Source organism: Tigriopus californicus, chromosome 10 (genome assembly GCF_007210705.1).
Source record: "Tigriopus californicus strain San Diego chromosome 10, Tcal_SD_v2.1, whole genome shotgun sequence".
NCBI lineage: Eukaryota > Metazoa > Arthropoda > Copepoda > Harpacticoida > Harpacticidae > Tigriopus > Tigriopus californicus.
Genome location: NC_081449.1, coordinates 10,151,810 through 10,175,487, shown reverse-complemented (window position 1 = coordinate 10,175,487; position 23,678 = coordinate 10,151,810). Strand labels below are relative to the sequence as shown.

Below are 23,678 nucleotides of genomic sequence, written 5' to 3'. Positions count from 1 at the left end.
CAAAAGGTTTTGGTGGTTCAAAAGCATTGCAAATTCACAACTCTTTTAGCTTGATTGCTAAAGAAAATAAAAACGATTTCGTCACCAAGTTTTGACCCTTATTTTGAGCAGTTGATATTGACAGAAATCAGAAGGCAAAAGTTAATACTTTTTGTCCCCACAGATCCGTTTTGCAAATAAATGTAACTAAAAGCATGTTTTAATCAGGTTGGTGACAACATCAATTAAAGGCACTTTTTTTGAGAAATTTGGCAATTGAGTTGAAATACGTGCGATTTTGCATTGCTTTGGGACTTTTGAGACATCCTGTAGATGTAAGGAGGATGTCTACCAACTCGACCTACTGTACGAGAACCTTTGAGAGTTAGCTGAGACACTGAGCTTATACTACATTGCTTGCCTGACTGACCTTTGAACAATGACCAATCTTCTTTTCTACTAGCGGTCGATTTGGTGAAGTTTTGGTTGAGTTGGATTTTAAGTCGGCCAGGGTTGTCAATGGCAATAGTGTATAAAGTAAAGTAGTCATTACACGACTCGTAAAACATTGATAGTACGTACCTTCAATTGTGTAGGCGGAGACATGCTGAATGCCCAATTCGAGTAATTCGAGTATCGTTTAAGGTGTTGCCTTTTCGAGCCATTATATTAGATTTGACTTGATTTATTTTGTCTGATTGTCCTGCATGGGGTCATCTTACAAGTTTTTAAATGTAGCACACATTGAATAATAATCTTGAATGGAGGAAGGAATTTAAAAAAAATCGTTTGAGACGATGAGGATATTTAGTGTGCATTAAGTTTGAGTCTTAGTGATTACAGAATAGCCTCTAATCAATTTCAAATGACACAATTGACTAGAATTGGAGGGAAAAGGGAAAGAGAGAAATTTTGAAAATAAAGAGTTTATTGCCGAATGCGAAGAAAAGATGGGCGGGATTGAGCAACTTCTGTGTCGACCTCCACCGTTAATAAATATTGGACCAGAGCCAAGAAACCGAGTAGATCCGCCAATATCTCTTGATTATTTCAAGATAAAGCACAGTAAGATGTTGCTAATTTGTCCTTGGCCTGCTAGTATGGCAACGCATGCCCAGACTTAGTGCATTCCAACGAGTCCTTGAATTTGACCCAAACAATAAATATCAAGCCCCTCCTTGGAAAAGATCAGTTTCACGAGACTTTCAGAGACCACCCTCTCTGGCCTGAATGAAGCAAAATTCATCTTGCTTCTAAAGTACCAGCTGTCTTTGAATATATTTGGGCATGCATTGAAAGATATGGGAGGCCAATGTTCCCGAATAGGACACATCATTGTAATATATAGTTTGATAGTCTTTCCTTAAAGGGTGAAGAATTTCCAGACCATGTCATACAATGCAAACTTGACACCTGAAAATGAAGATTGAAACTTGTGCATGTTTAACCTGTTATGATCGTAGAAGCCCAATGTTCCCAACGAGTTTGTCTTTTTCCCATTTCTGACAATGGATAACTAAATCCAAAAGAAAGAGCATGCTGCCCAATTGAATGGCGCTTAAATGAAAAGCGTTTATTCGTTTTGTCAAGTTATTGGATTTTATGACAATTGCTTTGCCGCCACTTGAGCTCTTAGTCTCTTTGTTGCAAACAATGAACTATAGCCCATTAAGCTCTGTTTATGGCCCAAAAAAGGGGATCGATCAAGGGCATGCGTACAACTGCTTAAAGGTTCTTGAGTTGTGCACATCTAACTTGTAACAAAGTCAATTTACCACCTCTGTTAGTAGTAGCTTTCTGCTGATTTCACAGAAAGCCCTGATTCGCCCCTTATAATCTAGAGGTCTATAGGTCCTAAAATGGATGGATGGAAGAATAGAAGAATGGATGGAAGTAATTATGTTCCACAACTACTTTGGCTTGTCATCTTCAAAAACAAGCCACTTCTCGGACACGATGTCGTTATGAATGCGATGTGAGAAGTTGTTGATTTAAAACGGATTCTGAGTTGCACACTGTATTTCATTTTACTACGAATGAGGAAGGTTCGCCTACTTTTGTTATTGGTACATTCTTGGCCATATTTTTGAATTGTTCCCAAGAGTTAGATGTAAAAACCAGTAAAAGACGATATATCGATCCTCTGATGTCGGAAACAGAATATCTGTCGATGCCAAAGTTCATTGGCCGAAACAAATGGAAAGGAACGGTGTTTTTTCAGATTCAACTCATGCTCAATCTTGACAATTATTGAAGACGTCCAATATTCAAAACCTATCCATCATAGTCCTGTATTGACTTTGGGTGTTTAATTATGCGTTGCCAAAAGCTCTATCTACCCCTCGATGACAAAAGATGTATGAGCGAGGGGGAAGGACTTGTTTCCTTGACAAGGATCTTTTCGTCCCTGTAATGCTTTTGGTTCAAGGCTCGTTCTTTATGCTTGACCGTTTTCGTTTGAGATGATTTGGAACCAAGATTAAAATCAGGAAGTCGATTGCGGGACAAGCTTTTAGAATTCATTAATTTTGGCTTGATGACAGTCAACATGTCGTGGTCGTTGGATCATTGCGGTGAAGGAGGAGGCTCCACCTGATATTGATGTCTCCTTATTTGATGTCTACATATGTACAGTGCACACAATTGGACTGAGCAAGACGGGTCTTGTGTTCGATCCCGATTAGGGTTGGGGTGAAGACTATAGAGATCGATCCACTTTTCAATGAATAGTCCTGTCGCAGAATGAGTAATCAAGTTCTTTTGAGCTTCTCCAAATTCCACAATTTTCAATGGCTTCATGGCAGGCAGGCAGAGCTCTCTTTTTGTACATAACCAATTAATGTGGGTTGTCACGGGATTGAGTCATCTTCCTTGAGCAGATTCAGACACAACCTCCCATTGTTATCAGTTAGGATCACACACCATATAAAAAGGTCGCTTCTTCCCAGCTTGTCATCGCAGCTTCTCCGCCCACGTGCGTTAGATTTGTGCTGACACGCCCTCTGTGAACAAATCTGTACACCGGGATTGTCCGACGCCTGCAAATGAGACTTCATTTCAATTAGCACTGGGTACGAAATGCAAACAACCCTAGGAGCCTATTGGCCTCCAGTCAAAGCAGGATCGAACTTTGAGGAGAACGAGGAGGAGAGTGGCTAAGGCGTGAAGAATCCACTACATATCCTTTCTCACCGCAAATGGTTATCTAACTTTGAGGAACAACCGAAAGTGTTTATTGACTTGGCGGTTTCGAATCTAGCCATTTCCCCATTTCTGGGTAAGGTAGCTGAAGTCGACAAAACATATAGGAACAAGTTACGTCTCTTCGTGTTATTGTTAAGGAGGCCTAGTTAAGGACGGGGAGAGGTAAATGTGTTACTTGACTGGCGGTCGGTGCAATGCCCTCATAGTCATGCTCTTTACCCGAGTTAAAAGAATGCAAATTTTATTCTCAAGTCACAGTTGGAAGAATCTGTAGGGAGATTGTGGCTCGCTGGACGGATGTTGTTAGTCCAATGAGAGGAGCTTTTTACCGTACCAAATATACTTTTTGGTAATGCTGGATTGCCACCCTATGAATACATCGAACCGGCAGATCAACGGTTTAAATTGAGAAGCACCAAATAGGACTGGTCCAAATTGGGTATGGGGAATCAATCGACGTGGATTCGCGCCACGTTCGCCTGCAATTCTTCGTGGGAGAAGAGAAGTATTTTGACGTCAGGGAACAAGGACATATGCATTCACTACAGACAGACAGGAATACCAGATGTACCTTGCATTGTACTACCTATGATTTTAACTGCAAGCTAGTACGTACCAGATTGACCGAGTGAGTAGCTTATCATGTTGATTAACATTTCTTTTATCCAGTCCAGCTATCCCAGCCAAAAATAGAATTAGGAATGTTGTTGGGTTGGGAGAATTGATAACACGGACAGACAGGGACCGATTCTCATTGTTCGGTCCAGGTTATATGAGTGACTTGTGACAACATAAGTGAATTCATGCGCAAAGTTTTGAGCATTCCATTTCCACTTAGTGCTTGATAATCATGAAAACACATTATCTTGGGTTGATGGATGACTCTCTGGTTGAGAAGGAGCCAACCACTAACTCCTTCTGGACAAACGTTGGCACTGTGTTCGGAATGAATGGCAATTTACAAGTGTACGAATATCGGAGAACAAGCAAGACCTTTGTGCAACTCATCCTAGGAGAGCAAGTAGACGATGACTCACTTGACTATAATCATATGTAGAGTCAACATTCGTCAGACTTTTTTGCCTTATTACTGCCTGGCGTTTAAGGCAGAATCCCGCTGAACTCTAGAATAATTGCATAACATTCACTCACTTTGCCAAAAGTGTCAAATGAGGAATGTATGTCTTCAGGTGTTGTCGCATATTTGCGTGACTTTTACTTTTAATAAGCCCGGCTTAGCATGCCTGGGTCCGACGATCCTATTTGTGAACTAGGTTACAAGGCCACGACCTAGCCCCTCCCAGAGAGTGTGTTATACCAAGTCTGACACGAGATTGGGGTCTTACCAGACCAAAACCTACAAACCCTTCGGCCTTCTAGACGGGCTGAACGAGGCTCGACCGTCGACCCGGTGTAATCCATCCATCGCATGTTTTAGACTGCTGGGAGTGGGTTGGTGGGTGAGGAACGAGGCAACCTTCTCCGTCGAATTTTGCCCACCCTTAGAAGTCAAGTCTGTTTCGGGTGTGGGTGCCCTTCTCCCTTTTCCTCTCTGCCTCTTTCTCTCTCTTTGGTTAAAGTCTGTGTTGGTTCTGTTTGGTGTGCCGTGGTCCTTGCTGGGGAACATGTGGATGTTTGAAGGACTAGGAGAGACTGAATGCTACCAGAGTTGCTGGCCCACCCAGTTCGCTCCAGTCCAGTTCCCTGGGCAGAGAAAGAGTGAAATAAGTCTGAACCTTTCTACCATTAAGGAGATAACATGGGGAGGAGGGAGTTCTGTAAGGAGGCCTGGCCTGGCCTTTTGTGGCTCCTGTAATGCTTGGGGCCCGGAGTTCCCTTACGAGAGGAAGGCAATGAGCTTCATGCTTTTTCGTAATACTAGGAGAGCTGCTCTGAATGAGAAGATAGGGAGGGTGAGCCTCTTTTTTGCCTCCCATCAGGACGAAGGGCAGGAAGATCTTACAAATCTAGTGCCAAAGTTGCATAATGTGGAAGATGATTCGTCGGAGCGAAACTGTGTGGGTGTCTGCCTAACTCGACGGAGTTTTCAAGTCGAGCAAAGTGACTCTGATTAACCATGTTTGATGTGCAAGCTGTGGAACGATGTGGTGATTACATAGAACACGATTGTACCGGCTAGAAACATCGGGCGAATCTGTGTGGTTACTCGGTGAGGCGCATTGTGCAGGATAGACTGCCTCAGTAAATACAGCGAGTTAAAATCAACATTGAATGCACTCCTCCTGTCTCCGGTTCTTGCACATCAACCGCACGAGGCAGCCAAAAATATCTGTCATCTGTCGGTATACTACATCTTGTAGGCCTGGCGATTCTCCGCCAAGCACGCCAGTAGTAATAGCAGCAGCAGCAGCAGCTTCGACGTCGAAATCAGATCGTTGTGGAAAGATTCACACACTCACTCAAGCCCCACATGAGCTCGGGCCTCATCCTATTTATGTGATTTCATTCTTCAAAACCATAAAGAACAGCTGCACACGGGGAACGTCAACGCCAGATCACTCTTTTTTTATCAATATTTCATAACAAAAATTCCCAGAAGACTCCTGCAAGTCTGCATGTCTGCTCCTCTGCCGAAGAATTTGACTTGAAAGAAGCCAGTGAATGAGTGAGTGAGTTCCTGTGTGATTGCTACATTCATTCATGCTTTGCCCGCTTGTATCCCTAATCAAGCGAAGTGTTCATGTGCTCGGCTAAAGAATACGAAAGTGAATGCACTCAATTGTTAGGGAAAAGGTGGAATTGGAACACTATTCAACCCATCATAAACAAACATTGTTCACTCGATGTCGTGATGTTCAAGCCCAAGTGTGCCGTAACAGAAATCGACTTGTCAAGAATGTCATCGCCTCAACAAAAAGGAGTGTGAGAAAGCAATAAAAAGAGAGCGAACTTGCCACCTCTACTTCGAGACCTCCAAGTGAACTCTCATTCGAATACTCATTCTTTGGCGTGTTATCCTACTAGTTTTTCGAGCCAATTCTCAGTTACTCTAAGCTACGAGGCATGAGAACTGTCCACCGTCTCCCGAACCCTGAAGCAGCCCGCAGGAAATGTTTTGCCTTGGATTCTAGCTTTGATGGGGCAATTTTGTAATTTTTCATCCCTAGGGTATTCTTAATTGTATTCATCAATCGGCCGGCAATGTCAACGTAAGAGCTCGATACTAACAAACATTCTGTGGGGCACGTCATCAACGGCTGATCCCGTTTTACACCACCCCAAAAAACTTCCTCCTCGTCTCCTTAGCCCAGTGATTACCCAACAAGAACAGCATTATCTCGACTCGGCTTGTTCCTCCAATGAATCGGAGATGAGTCATCCGGGTGCTTCCTCTTGTACCCTCGTCTTTTAATATGATGTACGTCGATGGAGGCCTCCCTAGCCAATCCAACCACTGAATTTCGGCTCTATTGCCGTGGCCCCATCGCAGCAACATCGGTGTTGCAAGCGCTCAAAAAAATCTTGACCTTCCCGAGGGTCCCGCTGAAAGAGGCGAGCTGGCGAATGTAGTCGTACTTTGGATTTCAGGACACTCCATCTCAAGTCTTCGGATAGAGGCGAGCGTTTTCAACTCGTGTGCGTGTGTGTGTGTATGTGTGTTGGGACTGGTGGATGTGCGAGGACAACTTCAGTAGTGCCTTGAAGTTCTAACATGTGAATGCGGACAAAAATGCAAAGACAACAACAGCAACGAAGACGACGACGATGACGACGACGACGACGACCGCTAGAACCCCTCGAACTGCGACGACAATACGTCCTAAAGAGTTCAAAGGATCAAGAGTCATTGGTGAATTGGCCCATCTGGGACGAATGCGAGAGGAGAGTGCAGGCGAGTGCCCATCATCTACTTGTCTATCCATCCAGTCTTCATTGTTGATCGTCGAGTTTGCGAGTTGTAGTGATTAGAACATTGCCTCAAGATTAGTTCGGACGTATATTCAGCCATTTCGTACGGTCATTTCGGCTGAATAGATCTACTGCAAACAACTGAGAGGCTGAGATTCGACCTTGTACCAGATAAGTCCACTGACACTGATTGTAGTTCGACAGACCATGTTGTGTGTTTGAATTGAAACCAACATCACGTGCTTTCTTGAATTATCTTGGACATCGAAATTAGTCATGGAAAGTGATAATGACTCCAAGAGGATTTCTCCTCTAAGAGGAGATCTAACTCATGAAGAAATTGTGAATCAAACTCGTGTTGTGTGCAACGGCTTAGGCTCATTGCGGGAAGATCACTACACCATCCTCTCGAGAATCCGAGATGAGGTAGAAAATCAAAGAAACACCCCTTCAAAACCACCTCCACCAAGTGATAGAAGAACATCGCCAACTCGTCGCTCAACAAAAATCAACGACAATGAAAAGGTCTTGCAGGCCCGCATATCTAATGTTACCAAATCTCTTGAGAATTTAGAGATCGGGATCGAAGAGTCTCAGGTCATGATCCAACTTTCGGATCATTTCCAACGACTGGAAGCTGACCATGTGATGCTTCGGTTGGAGATGAGCCGGGTACAAGATGAGAACGACTGGCTCCGAGAAGAGCTCTCGGACACCCAAAGAAAAATGCAACAATACATGTTGGAATTGACTGAATTGCAAGAGGAAAAGAAGAAGTGGGAATTCGAAGAGGAGCTCAAGAACATCGGCCAAGAGACCAACGTTCGGCCAATTACCCCGTCCAAGATTCCGGTTGGATCTTGGCGAGTCGAGGAGGAGAAGGATATCAACCGGGCCTTAAACGGGGACCGCAAGACCTCTGAATCCCGCTCAGCCTCGCCTGCTGTGTCTCGCATCCCGGTGGGTGGTTGGAGGAGCAAAGTCTCCGTGTACAAATCTGTGATGGAAAAAGAACAGGTTCGAGTTGACCTGAAGAAGAAGTCCGATAAGAATACTGGGAGTGGCTCCAAGCGCCAGTACTTTAAATTGAATGCCAGTCGATCGAAAATCCCATCCAGATGAAATCAGTAAAGGAGGCATTGGTCGTGAAGAATGGTGAACGTGAACGTGAGAGTGAATATGGATGACTCAGAAAGTCTGAAACCCTAGTCAATAGTTCTGGTCAATAGGAATGACTGCAATTTCTTTAAAGAATTTATACCGGTAAATGAAAGTGAAGCCGATGCGGTTTGTGCTCATCATCATCATCATTGCTTCCCAGGCTGATCAAATTCTCATCGACTTCTCTCTCTCTCTTTCTCTCTCTGTGTCTCCACTCCACTGTCTCCGTCTTCGTTGTCTCCGCCCTCTCGCTTCAACCTCCAGATTTCGATTTCTTCCACGAGGATTGATAATAATATGTTGAACTCTCATTTTAAATACCTGTGTGCTGTGCAATACCTACATACTACACTGAGCCAAATCCAAAGTGAGGATCGTCACTTTTCCGACACACCCTACCGGTGTTGGTTGGTTCATGGTCTTGATGTTCCTTTTTGTCATGGATTGAAGATTCAAGCAACTGAAAGACGATGCTGCTTCCTACTTCCTAATTCAAACACAATGGTGCTTCTCTATTTGCTCGTTTTCGGCGTACTGACTTACTACAACAACAACAACAACAACTACTATTACTACTACTACTACCACTACTACTATAACAACAACAACAACAACTTCTAGCTTCGATTATCATTATCATTATTACAACAACAACAACTGATGCTACAATTTATTCTAGCTCTGCATTACCATTGCTACATGTTCATCCAACATATCATAGTATGTGTTGGAATTGAATTTCCCTTTGTGGTCGGGCTTCCTACCAAATTTAGGCTCTTAAGCCTCATCTCGATGATGATCATCCTAATGCAACAAATCTCGTGAGGAAACCCTCAATTCAGAAACCATTACTACATTCGACATATTGTAGAATACGAACTCCTCGTCGACGACATACCAACGAACCAAACGTGCGGATGCTCGATTTGAGTTTCCTCTATACTTAACCTGGCAAAAAATGCGCTACAGCCCGTTATTATCGGTTTTGAAACGCTAAAATTAACATTTCGAAAACAACTGTTCAGTTTCGATGCTTTTTTGCCTACAGTGTGTTCTTGTCACACCTCAAGACACGAAATCAAACTTCTCTTCTTCTCCCCATGTAATGTACCTTGATCGTTCAAAGCTACCGATATGCCCAAGGTCGATCTGTCAACTTTTGTGCCCAATAAAATGCAAGTGAAATCTGCTCAAGTGAAGACCCCAGCCAGGTTTCGTTTAGATCAGCCAGGAACTGGATCCGCTCAGAGGGAGAAAGATACGAGCGAGTTGAAGTCTCCAACCTCTTATTGTGTTGATCCAAGTGTATTCTTCCACTATTCAAAGTGCCTTGATGATGCTTATTCCTTCAATCGTTATTGTCAATTCAAGGAATTGTGATTGTTGCACATCATGGTCTTTGTAAATCGTGATCAATCTTGTGGCTGAACGGTGCATCATATCATGCCTAGGTTGGTTATCGTTATAGCTGTCTCCGTCAGTCTCAGTGCTGAAGGCTTCAAATGATTTGAAATGTTCAAAAGTTTAAACATTGATGATGTAATTCTCTTCTGTTTTTCTAGAGATTAATTTCAACAATGATGTAAGATGAAATGTGTCTACTATTCATCAAACATTAGATACCAATCTTTTGAAGCACTAGTTGAAGTAAGGGCTTTGAATAGCCTTGAATTTCGGGCCTAAATGCTTCACTTTTCTAATTAACTTTCGTGTTGCGAAATGTGTTTGTATTTTTTTTGCGGTGACGCCTGCGTCGCGCGGTCAAAGAAATATGCAAGCAGCACTTCTGGATTCCCATCCTCGAGTCGAAGTACATGACAATGCCTATAGTTGGTATATGTACCTACGTAGGTACAATAGTCCAAGCCAGCAATGGGCCCCCGGATTTTCAACTAAGGTGGTTGGTTCAAAATTGCTTGGTCATTGTAGTAGTGGTTGGTATTCCTTTTTTCCCCTTAATGAGCTCGCCTCGCAAGAAGGAAATCTCACCCTCAAGAGCGTCAATGTGCTTGCTTTGGAGACGCAATTTCCGCGCCAAATGCAATTGAAGCCGAAGAGCAGAGTCCTCTTCCAAGTTTTTTTCGTCATCCTGGTCCATATCGTCGGACGCCTCGTCGTCGTCGTCGTGAAAGTACTTCAGCCACGATCGAAATCGAGCATTGTTTCTCTCGAACCCGAAGCACACCAAACTGATTAAGATTCCCAAGCCCAGGATGAGAAGGGCGGTGAAGCAATTCTCCAAGCCCAGAGCAGCACTGGTCTCGCTGCAGATTGGTTGTTCGTCGGTCACATAGCGTCGGATGATTTGATCCAGGCCTCCGCTCTCCTTCATGACTCTCAAGTAGTAATTGAACACTTGGAAGTAGGGCGAGTTCTTGGCAAAGGCGTATGAAAACACCTTGGACTCGTAGGCTTGAGGGATGTCCACAATTTGGCAAGTTTTGTAAGCCTGGAAAGTCTTGATCGAGTAATAGTTGTCGAAAAGGGTAAACTGTCGGTCGCTTATGATGAGCTCCACCAAAGACTCCTTGTCCGTCGGATAAGTGTTGAGATGCGGTTCGATTCTCTCAGCCCACGCCGTCCTCCACAAAGAATCTGGCGAGAGTCGAAATGTATCGGCAAAGGATGTTCCAGGCAGTAGTGCTATCTTGAGATTGGTGTCTTCCATCAAGTTCAAAAAATTGTTGAACGGCAATGCTTTCGTTTTGACAGCCAAGAAGGAGATCAACATGGCTTCCCAATGCCAATAGATGAGACTACCGGCCAGACTTACCAAGAGAAACATAACTTTGGGCACATACGTTTGGGGAACACTCGACCACGGCTTGGCAAAGGTCAATGTCATGGCGATAAAAGCGAACGAGCGATAGAGCTTGAACTGAGCCTTTTGGGGATCGTTCTTGAGAACCACACTCGTCCAAAGGAGAAACGGGACCGTTAAGGACAGGATGCCAAGAACAGACCAAACTGAATTGGCCAGGGGATCTGTGTATGCTGTCCAATTCACCCTGTCCCTGGGCTTGGGAACAAAGAAACGATGGTGCATGTCTGTGATGGGAAAAGCAAAATCTACCACTCGACTGCGTTCCTTCGTGACGGTGAAAGATGTTGGGGCCAAGTCAATCTCCTGGCGTTGTAGTTGCCCAAGCATGCCATTGTAGGCCCCCTCTGAATCACTCGTACCCCAAGTGTCATCGGGAGGCTGGACAAACTGGTAAGTGAAGTTCAGGATGTCTCGCAGAACGAAGAACACATCTGCGTACATCCCTGAGATCGTGCAGTTGTTCAGACTCGTGTTGTGGCAGTCCAGATCCAAATAAGGCCGGGATGGCAAGGCTGCAATCTTGATGTTCATTCCGTTTAGATTGGAACGTCGTTCCCATTTGGAGTATGAGGGAAACCACGAAAATCGAAAGTTTGTCCACTGGCTATATAGATCCATTATGAGCCTGTTTTCAACGGTATAGATCTCATACAAGGCGAACCCGTCGTTGGGCACAGCCACGAATATATTCGAATCCAGTCTCAATGAGATGCTGCCGATCAATTGTTCGATATAGCTTATGTTGTCCGGGCTGTCCATCAAAATCAAAACTGAATTCGTGTGAGGAATGTGTTCCAATGTCCTCAAGTTATCGAAACCCACTTTGAAGTGAAGATACGGAGCTTCAAACGGTGTTAACTCTGAGTCGGATTCTAAAGGCTCAAAGGTTTGAGTGGCCGCCACGAACCTTCGGAGGTGCTTGCGGATCGAAATGATCAAATCTCGATGACTGGGATCCATTTCTATGTGGATCGTTTCAATTTGGCGATGCTTAGCCATACTGGAGATGAGTCCGGCCACCTGAATAGGTTCCAGTCCTTCCGCAGCACTCAGTTTGATCCATGTGATAATGAGCACAAAAATCCAGGTGTGTTCCATTGCCCAATTTGAGAGGGATTAACTTGGAATTCTGGGAATCATTTTACCGTTGTGGTGGCCCATAGTTTCCAACCAACTATCTCCTCTATCATTCATTATACAACAAAGAGAATGGACGAAGAAAAGGAGAAGTGGTCTTAATAGGTGTATTGAGTTCGTTGGTACTGGACCAAAAAGTGACATTATGGACTGGCACTTACGTGCCTAATACTTCAATTGTGATAGTTGATAAAAGAGGTTCAGGTTCTTTATTCAGGATAGTCAATATTGCCGAGCTGATTGCCGTAAAAAGACAAATCATTCCCGATAAAAAGATACACACTTATCCATGAAAAGGACTTGGGATATTCTTTTAGGATAAGAGCATAATTATTGACTGCGAGTATATATTTTTCCCACGTTTCCTTTTAGCGAGTCTATGCTCCAATGACTTGTACTGTATAGCATATTTGGGGATATCAATTAGTTTCTTTTTCTCAGCTTTCATCATTACAAACTTGCGATTGAACACTTTTGTCATAAATTGTTACGCTTACAAATTCACTTCTATTTCAGATTTCCATTGTGAAATAGTCATGGCGCATACCAACCATTCGTCCAGACATCGAGGAGTTAAAAACGAGACCATCTTTTCGATGGAGATTCCCATCGAAATAATGAATCCTCGACCGAAACCTGCTACTTCATTGAACACTGACATTTCAAGGTTTCGAACCGTTGACGTAGACATTCCAAAAGGGCCCAAGCCCATCTACCCAAATCAAGAGGAGTACCTGCACCACCGTTTAAATGTTGCCTACGGGCATGAAAAAAAGCCCCAAGAATTTACCAGAGTGCCTTCCCGCTTTTCAGTACCAACAATTTCTTTAGGTTCGGTTCAATATCATGCATTTGAGTACCGATTTGAATTAACATGGAGCTTCGCCATCTTCTTGTTGCAGAGACTAGAAAATTGTTGCAGGAAGTGGAAAATCTTAAAATGAGACAGCAACCCCTCTTGGGTGAGTTTTTGATTGTACTTGTTTGTGAAGAGCCGTGATAGTTAACGGGGTCATGGGGTTTCTGTGTAGACGAGGCCTCCATTTGCGAGTGGAGGAAATCGCGCGAAAGATCTGCAACCACTTCTGATGCAACCTCTTCAAAATATCGTTCATACAAAGGTTCAATACAGAAGGAAAATGTAGATTCTACTTCCTACGACCTCACGTCCTTAACAACCGAGACGACCAGTTCGAAGTCAAGAACAGCAACAACTGCAACAACGTCTGAAACCCCCGAAGACAGCACAACAGCCACAGCTACCCAAATAACAACATCATCGAAGACAGCCTCGTCGTCATCGTCGTCTAGACACCGTCATCAGAGGAAGCGAAAAGTAGTGGATTATTCCGGGCCATCAACTACATCTTCACACGAGATCACCTCCACTAGGTCAGGAACTTCAACTTCCGAGACCTTAAAAACTGACACACAAGGTCAATCCAAGACCAGTGTCGATCATGGGCTTGTTGGTGGTTCTTCTCAAGCGAAATCGCCTAAGCTGGAACTTCAGGACATTGCAGTTCAAACTGACGCGTTTGAGATTCCCCGACGTTCTCGTCCTCGCATTCGCTTTCGTCCTAACAATCAACTAGGTAGGATATAAGTGGTGTGTCTACGTATAGTATAGTAGGATTCTGACCAAGAGCGACCCTTTCTTTTCAGAGAGTCAGGGCCTCCGAACCAAGTCTGAGAGTTCTTTAACGGGAATTGGTACCACCAAAACACCAAGATCACCCTACCACGTTCGGTCAAAGTCTGAAGATTCATCTTTCGATTGGAAAGGTGCGTTAAGAACTTTTAGATTCGAGCCATCCTGCCAATTGGGCCCCCTGTTACAGGCTGAAGTTCCCAGGTACTTAAAAGTAATCACTGATGTCGTCTTTTACTTTAGAACATCGACAACAATTAAGAGAGAAGCGAGAACATGAAAAGCCTTGGAGAAATAACATGATGAGTATAAACAAGAAAAAGAAGAAAGACGAAGGAGACGGCAAGAAACACGTGGTGAAGAATACCACCCCTCCACCGTTGCAGATCTCCAAGGAACCTCTCTCTCAGTGGGTCGGGTCCAATGAACCTGCAGTTTTATCAAATATTGTCTCTGTTGGTATTGCAAAAGCTGATGAATTGCCACACACATCGAAGACAGGGCTCCCCAAACCTAGACTCAAAGACGTGACTGTGACTGTCCCTGACACTACCTACCCAAAAAGTAGCACAGAAAATGAGCGCACCAGCGATACCAAAGAACCAGATTCCGTCCAAGTCCAGAAACCGTGGAGATGTAATATGAAAGTCGTGTCAACGAACGACTCGGTCGATGGAAAAAATGGTACTGACAAACCCGTATTTTGTGGCTAGCTGAGCGAGTAGAATGCAATTTAATTTTTTCTCATTCTGTGTTTCTCGCTTAGGAACGAAATCATCGATGTACGCAAGTGAAGAGAGGCAAAAATTGTGGGAGTCCAATCCTGAGGTCCAAAAATACATGGTAGAGAAGCGTCTGAAGGCCAAACACGAGGAACAGAAACGTGAAAAGGAGATGACACAACGAGATGAGTCCATCAGGAAGAGGCTCTTGGCTTTGGAAATGAAGCGCAGAGAAGATTATGTGAGGACAAGAGAGCTCATCCGTGTGAAAGGCCTGATCAAAACACGGGACATTACATATTTTATCAGTTCAGTTTGATTGGTTCATTTTCTATTCGTTTTTAGAAGAGAGTCCTTCTCTTGAAGGAATCATCAAGCATGCCTCATTTGCCGCAACCTGAAGAAGTAAACGATAAGAAGCGGGAGGTTGTTCAACGTGATCAACCGAAAGTGCCTTCCGAGAAAATTGAGACCAAATATGCTGTTGGCCATTCCACAAAAGACGAACAAGATCCCTTAGATTGGAAAAAGACATTGCAGGAACTCACAATTGAGATGCGGCAAAAGAAGGCGCTGCTCTTGGAAAATGTTCAAAAAAGGCCCTGCCGCGAACATGGACTTGGACATAAACAGCCGGAAAAAGCCGGGAGAAATAAAGATGCTAGTATTTCAAAGCGAGAAGCGAGAAATGACACCCTCAGTTCGGAATGCGATTTGCCCGAGCGAGATCCCAATTTGACTGCGCAAGATAAATCTCAAAAATTGAAGGTCACTGTGAGCGAAATGTTTGAACGCCACCAACGAGACCTCGAAGCCATAAAGAATGCTAACCTCGGGATCGAATTACCTGATTCGTCGCAACTATTATCTAAATTCAAACCGAACCGTCCAGCCCTAGAGGCGACCACCAAAATCCCAGTCGAACCCAAAATTCGTATGATGGTCCCATCATCCCCACCACCAGAGTCGTCTTCTGAGAGTGATCTGCCATCGCCAAAAGATTCTCTCAATTTCTTGTCAAGTGTGAGGAGAAAAGAACCCTTGGTAAAGTTGGAATCGCAGAATCAGGGCGAAAAACCCAAGCCTGTCAATACCAAAGTCACTCCCACTTCTCGTGGGACTTTCAGAGGTGCGGAGCCTCACTACCGACAACATCCCAAAGATGACGATATTCCATCTGTCAATCTATCGGAGGGGCCTCTTTCCACATCAATGAGTAGCTTGGGGGATAACCATGATGGACAGATAATATTGGCAGACCACCTACAAGTAAACCCGTGTCAATCTCCACGTGTCATTCACCCCCCTGCCAACCCATTGCCTAATATTGGAACAACTTCCGAACCGCATCAAGCCTTGTCGACCTCATCCGAGCTAATATCGGAGACAAGGCAACAAGAGAAAAAACGCGGGCCTCGTTCTACATCTCACATGGTAAGGCTGAGGGGGGGGGATTAGAAAAACTTCACACCCGATCGTACTTTCTAGCTCCCGTAGAAAATAATTTCTAATTGCAATTTGTTCATGGGCGGTCTGATGCAGGTCTCCATTTTCTTGCCACGGAGGATTTGCCCTTTCTCTAAAGTGTATGAGGGTCAGACAAAGACTTGGCAGACAGACCATCAATAAAGATTTTCGAGCTTTATTTGATGGCTTGCATTTCGGAGGCCTCGACCCTCATCTTGAGAAAGACTCTTTTACGCCGTCATGCCGGTCACCGATATTGTCCCAAGTTTTGTTGCAATAAATGGAGAAAACTTGGTACCCTTTCGATTAACTCTTAAACGTTTTTTTTTTTTCAATGTTCTTTCAGAACATATCGGATGCGCTTAAGCTGCGATTTCGAGTCGAAATGGACCATTTGGAGTCGATGAGCGAGGTGGATCGCCAACTGAATCAATTGCAGCAGATCAAGGACATCTCCAGTCAAAAGATAAAGTCCGCTGATTTGGCCTCGTATCTTCAGGTGAACAACAACAATAGCGATAGCTTTAGAAGAGAAGCAATCGAAACTTCGAAACAACAACGCAAGCATGATAATGTGTTTTTTTGCTCTCTTTATAGTCTGGACATAAATTATTCTTTTCCTTTTTTTCTGACTCCCTCTCTCTTTTTTTAGTCGCTTCAACGAGAAGCCAAGAAGTCTGGCGATGACGTCAAACGCTCTGAATCTCGCGCCGATTTTGAGGCCAGGCTCAGGACCGAGTTTAGGGCCATTTTGGATAAAAAGATGTACAAACTAGTTGAGAAACAAGCCGAAGCTGCTACTCTTACGGCCAATGCGGCTGAGCAATTAGCAAGGCTACAAATTGGGGAGAGTGCGCCACGGGGCGCACGATCTAACGTCACACGGCAGACGAATTCAAATTCCACATCCGTATCGTCATCTTCCTCAATTGGAGCTTCTTCTGTTTCTTGCAAACCGAAACATATGATCAGCCCACGGTTGAAAACCATGATGAGTCACTCGAGTACAAAAATCTCGGAAGTATTGAGCGCCATCGAAGAGACGGAAAAATCGAGTGGAAATATACCCCGAACCATATCCGAGGCTCTGGGTCATCTCTCTTCTGCCGATGAAATCAGTTCCAGTGGCCATAACATTACAGAGGCCATCTCCAAGGAGCTGTCCGAATACTCGAGCAAGTTTGAGGAAGAATCCACGGCGTCCACGACCACTGCCATTCAAGAGGACAACAAATCCTCGACTCGTTCGTCTCGTTCCTTGCGATCCAAGATGACCGCCAAGAAAGGCACTGATCTGGACTCGAGTGAGTCGAGTCAACTGTTTCTGCCTTCCAAGTTGAAAAACTTGGCCCAGTTGGTAATATCCGAGGGAGAAGACGACTCTTTCCACGCCCTGACCCGAACTATCGAAAGACAACAACTAGAAGAAGAATCTCTGCGAAGTCAACAGCAATATCAGATTCTCAAGAGGAAAGAGTACGACCTGGTTGAAAAAGCTAAATCTGAGTTACTCAATCTGAAGGATGAGCGACGGAAGGTGAAAAATGATGCTGAGAAAGTGAATTCCCTCAAACGGCGAGAGCGAGCCATTTTGCTGGATTTGGATAAGAAACGGAAAGAAATCAACCGCTTGAAGAAAGCCATCAAGCTGGGGGAAAAGGAACGCAAAATCATCTTGAAGCAACACAAAATGCTCTATAAGCTCTCCTCCTCCTCCACGACATCAAAGTCCAAGAGTGTGAGCAACAAAACTTCGAACCACGAGGACGACGATTCCCTGGTCACTGATTCCGAATCCCCCTCGCAGAAACAGGATCCTCCCAAGGCGAAGCACGAGGGATCTTTTTTAGAGGCTAATACTCAGTCCTCGTCCATTGTTTTGGATGCGGATTCCACGTTGGGATCATCCTCAGATTCGTCATCCCACGGATCTCGAACTCGGCAAGGCAATGGCAGTGAACGGCGGCGATCCTCTGTCCCGCAAACGCTGTCAAGTCCGTCGAAGATGGATTCACTGAAGAAAAGTTTTGGATCCCTTAAAACCCCTCTGAGTCCGAAACTGAGCCAAAGCCGCCGTCGACATTCGAGTGCAGATTCGGATGAGTCCATGAGTTTGTCCCAAGCAGACACGATATCCGACCATAGTGATGTGGACATTCGGATCCAAACGCTCCAAGATGAACTCAAGCGGCGCATGGCCACGGCTTCCAAATTGAAGCGTCAGCAGAGATTGAAGAAGAAGGAAAAACTTCGGATTCAAGAGACGACCTTGAAGAAACAAATCGAACAGTATGACAAACTCATTGAAGAAACTAGAGCGGACTTGCATGACGAGACCACAAAGAAATCCAATGCTCCCCACGTACCACCTCAAATCAAAACACCCAAATTGATCGCCTCTCCCACCTTGACATCGCCCACTCCGTCCTATTCGAAAACTGACTCCTTCGAGAGCTCACCACCCGTCTCCCTGGGGTCAGAGGAGCAATCCCAAGCCTTGAGCCAAACTTCGCCCTCGCAACAAGATACCACCATCATGACCTCTTCGAAAGCCACCAACCAGGTCGAGGAAGAAGAAAATAAACAAGCCCCAAAGGCCTCTCCCCTGGGCTGTGAAATGGATGTTCCCGTGCAAGGGGTTCCCCCTCCTGAAGTGGAGATTCCACCTATCCAAGACAAACAGGAAGACGATCAATCTGAGTACTCGGATGACTTCACTTTATCGAATGCAAACTCAGAGACCGAAATAGATGAAGTCCAAACAGAGACCCCGCAAGTTCAATCTCACGAGGGTCCATCATTAAGTTTGCGGGAAGATGAGGAAGCCTCACGATTGGACTTGATCACGGATCACATCCTGGAATTGCTCATAGCTGACGCTTGCGAATCTTTGGGACAAGTGAGGAAGACCAGCTCATCTGAGAGTCAGAGGGCCATCAAACCTCGCGACTCAGATGTTCGTATTGGTCCCAAACCACGAACACGACCCCAAGATCTCATGCTGACCACGTTTGACATCAGCTCAGAAAGTTCCAGTGATGGTAAGTTTGTTTGCTGCGGTATTTTCGTCAGAGCCATACTTTACAAAAGTGTTTCTTAATGTTCAATATTCCGTTACAGTCGTTATAATTAATCTCTCAGTTTTTTCCCCTGGAAAGCAGTTCCTTGTAAATACATTAAAAATTCTTTTAGAGACTTCAGAGAGTATTTGAAACCCTTTTATGACCATTTTCTAGATGGTTTTTAATACACTATTTAAAAGACTAAAAAGGGAAACGTGAATTGTGACAACGCATTAAAAACGATGAACGCAGTGGTTTGAGACGTATACAACCTTGCCTTGGCCTTTGATAACACTGTATTTTTTCATTGCATTTCGTAGCTCAATGCCACACTCGACAGATTGGCTTTGTTGAATAGATCAATAATTTAATCAAATGTAACAGGAATGCTCCATGTAGTATGTGTGTTTCTTTCTCGTTTGAGCACGTTTATTTTCTTTTGCTCTGTTTCATTTTCATAGAAGCTGTCGTACGAACCGTACCCACTGTTGATATTGACCCTAAAAAGACGGCACAATTCAGTCACGAGGATCAACATGAGGAATTGCCCGCTCATGGTTCACTGAACTTCAACAATGGAATCAACGTGAACAACAATAGCAACAACGACAACGGCGACGATAGCGTTGTCGCTGCGTTCCATGGCAATTTCATCGACGACGACTTTGGCTTGACAAGTATTGCTCAAGAATCCGAGAAAATCCGACTTCAACAGCTTGAAATAGAGGCAGAGGTACGCATGATCTAAACTTATCGAACCAGGCAACCTTATGTCATTCCACATTTTCCATTCTTGTGACCTATATTTATCTTGACGAATAACCTTGATCTATCTCACTCACAGATCCAGAGAATCCAAGAAGAGAGTGCTCGAGCGGTGTTGGTGCCGGAAAACCCCCCTCCACCATACACACCTCCTCCCGTTGCTATTCAATCCCCAGACAAGGACAAACCAATCAAGGCCGTTGTGCCCGGAAGGAGGGATTACGCCTCCAAGGGAAGTAAAGCGTTTGTGCCCACGACGCAAGAGGAACTCGCTCATATCGCTCGAGCCATAACCGAGGCCATATTCAACTCTCGAACTGGGATCACTTGGGAACGGGAAACGCTGCTGAGCCACCTGTTGAGCATAAGTGTGCCCAATCAAGAGAGAATCACTACTACTGCTACTACTACTACTTCTACCTCCTCATCGTCCACTGAATCTCGTCGTGTGTTCCTGAATTTCCTGATTGATCTCATCCAAGAAATCGTCACCAACATCTACCAAGTGGAAAGTGAGTCGCAAAACCCGCCTTGGCTCCCGCCCAAGCCCATTTTCAAGGAACGTTTCAAAGCTCCCAAAGATTTGAACTCGCTCTGGGATCGTGTTCAAAAGGAGATTTGGGTGCATTTCGGCTTTCAGAAACGCGCACAAAAAGAGAATCTAATTGTACGCTGGTCTCAAAAGCGACGAGATCGAGTGGATCACATCTTAGTTCGAGAACTCCACGCTGAAGAGGCTACATGGACGGATTACAATCAAGACGAAGCCATCGTCAAAGATCAACTCGCAAGCGCTATTTGGACCATCTTGATCGAGGACACGGCTAAAAGAGTCTCGGAGGTGTACAACAACACGGTTTCACCGCTTATGTAACGCAGACCACACAACAACTCTCGCTAAATTCCCCGAGCTAATACCCCAGATCGGAAGAGACGGAAAACAATATTGATCCCGAGGACGAGGAGCTAGCAACATTGGAGAAACATACGAGCAACACACTTTCTGGGACGGTTGTTGCTGAGTAGTTGAGGCCGCGGCATAGTACACATAAAATAAACCTCTGAAGAGACTCGATGGAAGTCATTTCCTTATGTTCGCTCAGGATAAATAAGGACGTTATTATCTCTTGTTTGTTTACCAGGCAGCCAGTCCGACTGACTAATCATTTGGTGGGGAAATGTACTCGTTGGAGTTCAAGACAGTCCGAGTGATATCGAAATGCTCTTTGCTCTACTACTCATGCTATGCTATACTCATTTTTTGTTGTTTAACGCGTGAACGCGTGGCTTGCTGGGATATTGGCTATTTTGAGAGTTGAGTGGCCGCTTCTCGCTTCTTTGTACGACGCCTGTTGATGTTTTCAAGTACGAATAACTCGATCCAGTACTGACACACAAAGGCCTCAAACATGGATTTCGATCACCCAGGTGATGTTTGTTAGCAGGATAGCCAGTATACGGCGACGACGTTGTTGGTAGTTGTCCCTAAGTAAACGGCTCTTAACCTCATTTGAATTGAAGTCCATAACTGTCACTTGGGTCATTGGAGGTGTCTCATGTTCCACTGTTGTCTGTTGTAAGGCCGACAGTTTTGCCGTTCAAGAGACCGTTACTCGCACATGAAAGGGTGAGGAGCATGTGTTGCTCATCGTAGAAAGCAAATGAATGCATATACGCCTCGACTCATTTAAGAACCCATCATGCTCATCAATACTACTTTCCGTATCATCATTGCGCCTGACTGGAGGCCAATATTTGAAGAAGGGACAGGCACACTTCTGCATGCCAACACATTTCCAAAACGTGCCAGCCTTTGCAACGAAAACTGAGATCACCAGGAAACACGAGCCATCCGGTCCTATCGAAAACACTTCAAACGTTTCAGACAGGAGGCTGACTTATTTAGCTCAGATTTTTTTTTCGAGAAGTGCGATGCTAGTAGAGTAGTCTTTAAGTCATGAAACGGAATGACCTCGCTTTTACATATGAGATGATCTTCCATCATAAGATTTAAGAGCAAAACTTTCTTCTCTGAGCTTGATTGTACTAGATAGGCTCACTCACGTAACCCGATTCTGAGCTTGGAAGAGCGATCTAAATTTTCATTGCTTCAAGCCTTGCCTGCTAAACCTCAAAATCTTTCTCTACCTCCTTTGGTCATGAAAGAAGGATCAGAGGAAGAAAAACCAAATCTTGAAGTATGGCATGAACTCGTATGTTCTTTGAAATGTCTAAAACGTCGGTGGGTGGGTCGATCGATCGGAGAATTTGATCCGCTAAGCAGCTCTTCAAAGGCCGTTGCGATCTCCAAGCGCTGGAAGACAGCTAGGTGTTCCACGTTCGCCTTGGCACCAAACGGCGAGTGAGATCGTAGACGTGAAGGATGCGAACAAAGGACGAAACAACAACAACGGCAACCACATCAAAGCTGGGGAAAGAGAGGATTGGAGAAGAAGCTGGTGGAACGATTAGTTCAAAACAAGACGCGGGAACAGGAAGTTCTGGTGTTCCCATTGGGTTCCATTCCATAGTGCATAGTACTCAACAGACCAAGGTGTGGGTTCAGATTCCCAACTTACGTATTGTTTCTCCAAGTAAGTCAAGGTCTAATCGAAGCTACAGCTACTCTATTGTACGGTACGTGTGTGAGAGAGAACCTTGATGGTTTGTAAGTATCTCGGTATCTTGGGAATGAAAGGAATTGTCGGAAGAAAAAAAGGTCAAACTCTTGTTGCATCGACGTCGATCAGGCACATCGAGAACAGTCTAGTGAAACCACACAAACCTTAAAAGACAACCATTAGCTTCAGCCTGAGACAGAGTAAATAACGTTCTACAAAAATAAAGCTTCAGGAGTTGAATGAATCTTTTTGAGCATTAGAATACTTGCCCTTAGAGACGAAGGGAGAGTGGTAGAGAGAGATATAAAGAGAAAAAGATTGCCTAGAAACCTATGAATGAATCCAAGCTAATCCCTCCTTCACCTCATCTTCCAAATGGAGACCGTCGGGAACGCACCCGACCGCAACGAAAAGTAGCTTTAATTTAGCCTCTCTTCGGGGGCACGTGATGTAACCAAATGGTTTAAAAATTCACTAATCAGTTCAAAATATGATTGGAAAAGCCTAGTTGTTCAGAGAAAATTGTCAAATGAAAGTTAAAAGCTGCCAATTAACCTGGATAACCGGACCAATGAAACTTGATGACCAAGATGACCTGAAAAAGATAGCTTGTTACACTGCGAACTGAACCATCACGTGGCACTTATCATTGAACCCTTTTAATAAAAATTTGTTTACCATTCTAGATTTAATTTGTTAAGATATTTTGGAATTCATGCAGTGGTTGATTAGAAATCCTTTCTTTGGAAGGTTCGCTTAAAGTGGTTCTCTTAACGTCACACACGCACACTTTTCCCTTAAAGGCGTCTACCATTGATACACCGATGACCAGGGGTTGATCTCTTCTCTCGTCGGATTAGACAAGCAAATGAGCTCTTACCTGGGCAGTAGATGAAGTAGCTATTTATTCAATGAATGCAACTTTCTTATCTTGAAGTTTAGAAAAATAAGGCGCAAAAACCTACCCATGCACCGAGCTAGACCTTTTGTATGTTTGTGCTTTCATGGTTTCAAGGGTGAAGGCTTGTCCAATGGTCTCTTCAAACTAGATATCATGAGCAGGCAAACAAGTTCAAACTGACTGATCATGACAACTTTTTAAAACAAAATTTGAACAAGCTTCAGGAATGTAACTCCCAATAGGAAGGCCTCTTTTGCAACCTAGAGATTTCAATGGATAATATTTTTCCTAAAATAATAAAAGAACATTTGTGA

At 44.3% G+C, this 23,678-nt stretch overlaps 3 protein-coding genes across 4 annotated transcripts in view; 2 read left to right on the top strand and 1 right to left on the bottom strand.

The window, feature by feature from the left end:
* The window catches only part of LOC131889299 (uncharacterized), a 38,211-nt gene extending 17,224 nt beyond the window's left edge, over nucleotides 1-20,987 (top strand). For both annotated transcript variants that reach the window (XM_059238383.1, XM_059238382.1), the window contains exons 2-12: nucleotides 12,692-13,006; nucleotides 13,078-13,137; nucleotides 13,207-13,770; nucleotides 13,841-13,960; nucleotides 14,070-14,510; nucleotides 14,593-14,789; nucleotides 14,894-15,982; nucleotides 16,362-16,514; nucleotides 16,668-19,056; nucleotides 19,539-19,810; nucleotides 19,922-20,987. In XM_059238383.1, the coding sequence (XP_059094366.1) occupies nucleotides 12,712-13,006; nucleotides 13,078-13,137; nucleotides 13,207-13,770; nucleotides 13,841-13,960; nucleotides 14,070-14,510; nucleotides 14,593-14,789; nucleotides 14,894-15,982; nucleotides 16,362-16,514; nucleotides 16,668-19,056; nucleotides 19,539-19,810; nucleotides 19,922-20,716 (6,375 nt within the window). In that variant the 5' untranslated portion in view covers nucleotides 12,692-12,711 and the 3' untranslated portion in view covers nucleotides 20,717-20,987. The remainder of the gene's footprint in view (nucleotides 1-12,691; nucleotides 13,007-13,077; nucleotides 13,138-13,206; nucleotides 13,771-13,840; nucleotides 13,961-14,069; nucleotides 14,511-14,592; nucleotides 14,790-14,893; nucleotides 15,983-16,361; nucleotides 16,515-16,667; nucleotides 19,057-19,538; nucleotides 19,811-19,921) is intronic.
* LOC131889309 (kinesin light chain 1-like) lies at nucleotides 4,872-9,403 on the top strand. Its single transcript, XM_059238393.1, has one exon. It carries the CDS (start codon nucleotides 7,330-7,332, stop codon nucleotides 8,173-8,175), a length of 846 nt encoding a protein of 281 aa, XP_059094376.1. The 5' UTR covers nucleotides 4,872-7,329; the 3' UTR covers nucleotides 8,176-9,403.
* On the bottom strand, nucleotides 9,731-12,141 carry LOC131889302 (glutamate receptor ionotropic, kainate glr-3-like). Its single transcript, XM_059238387.1, has one exon. The coding sequence runs from the start codon at nucleotides 12,134-12,136 to the stop codon at nucleotides 10,121-10,123; it is 2,016 nt and encodes a 671-aa protein (XP_059094370.1). The 5' UTR covers nucleotides 12,137-12,141; the 3' UTR covers nucleotides 9,731-10,120.
* Nucleotides 20,988-23,678: the final 2,691 nt, after the last annotated feature.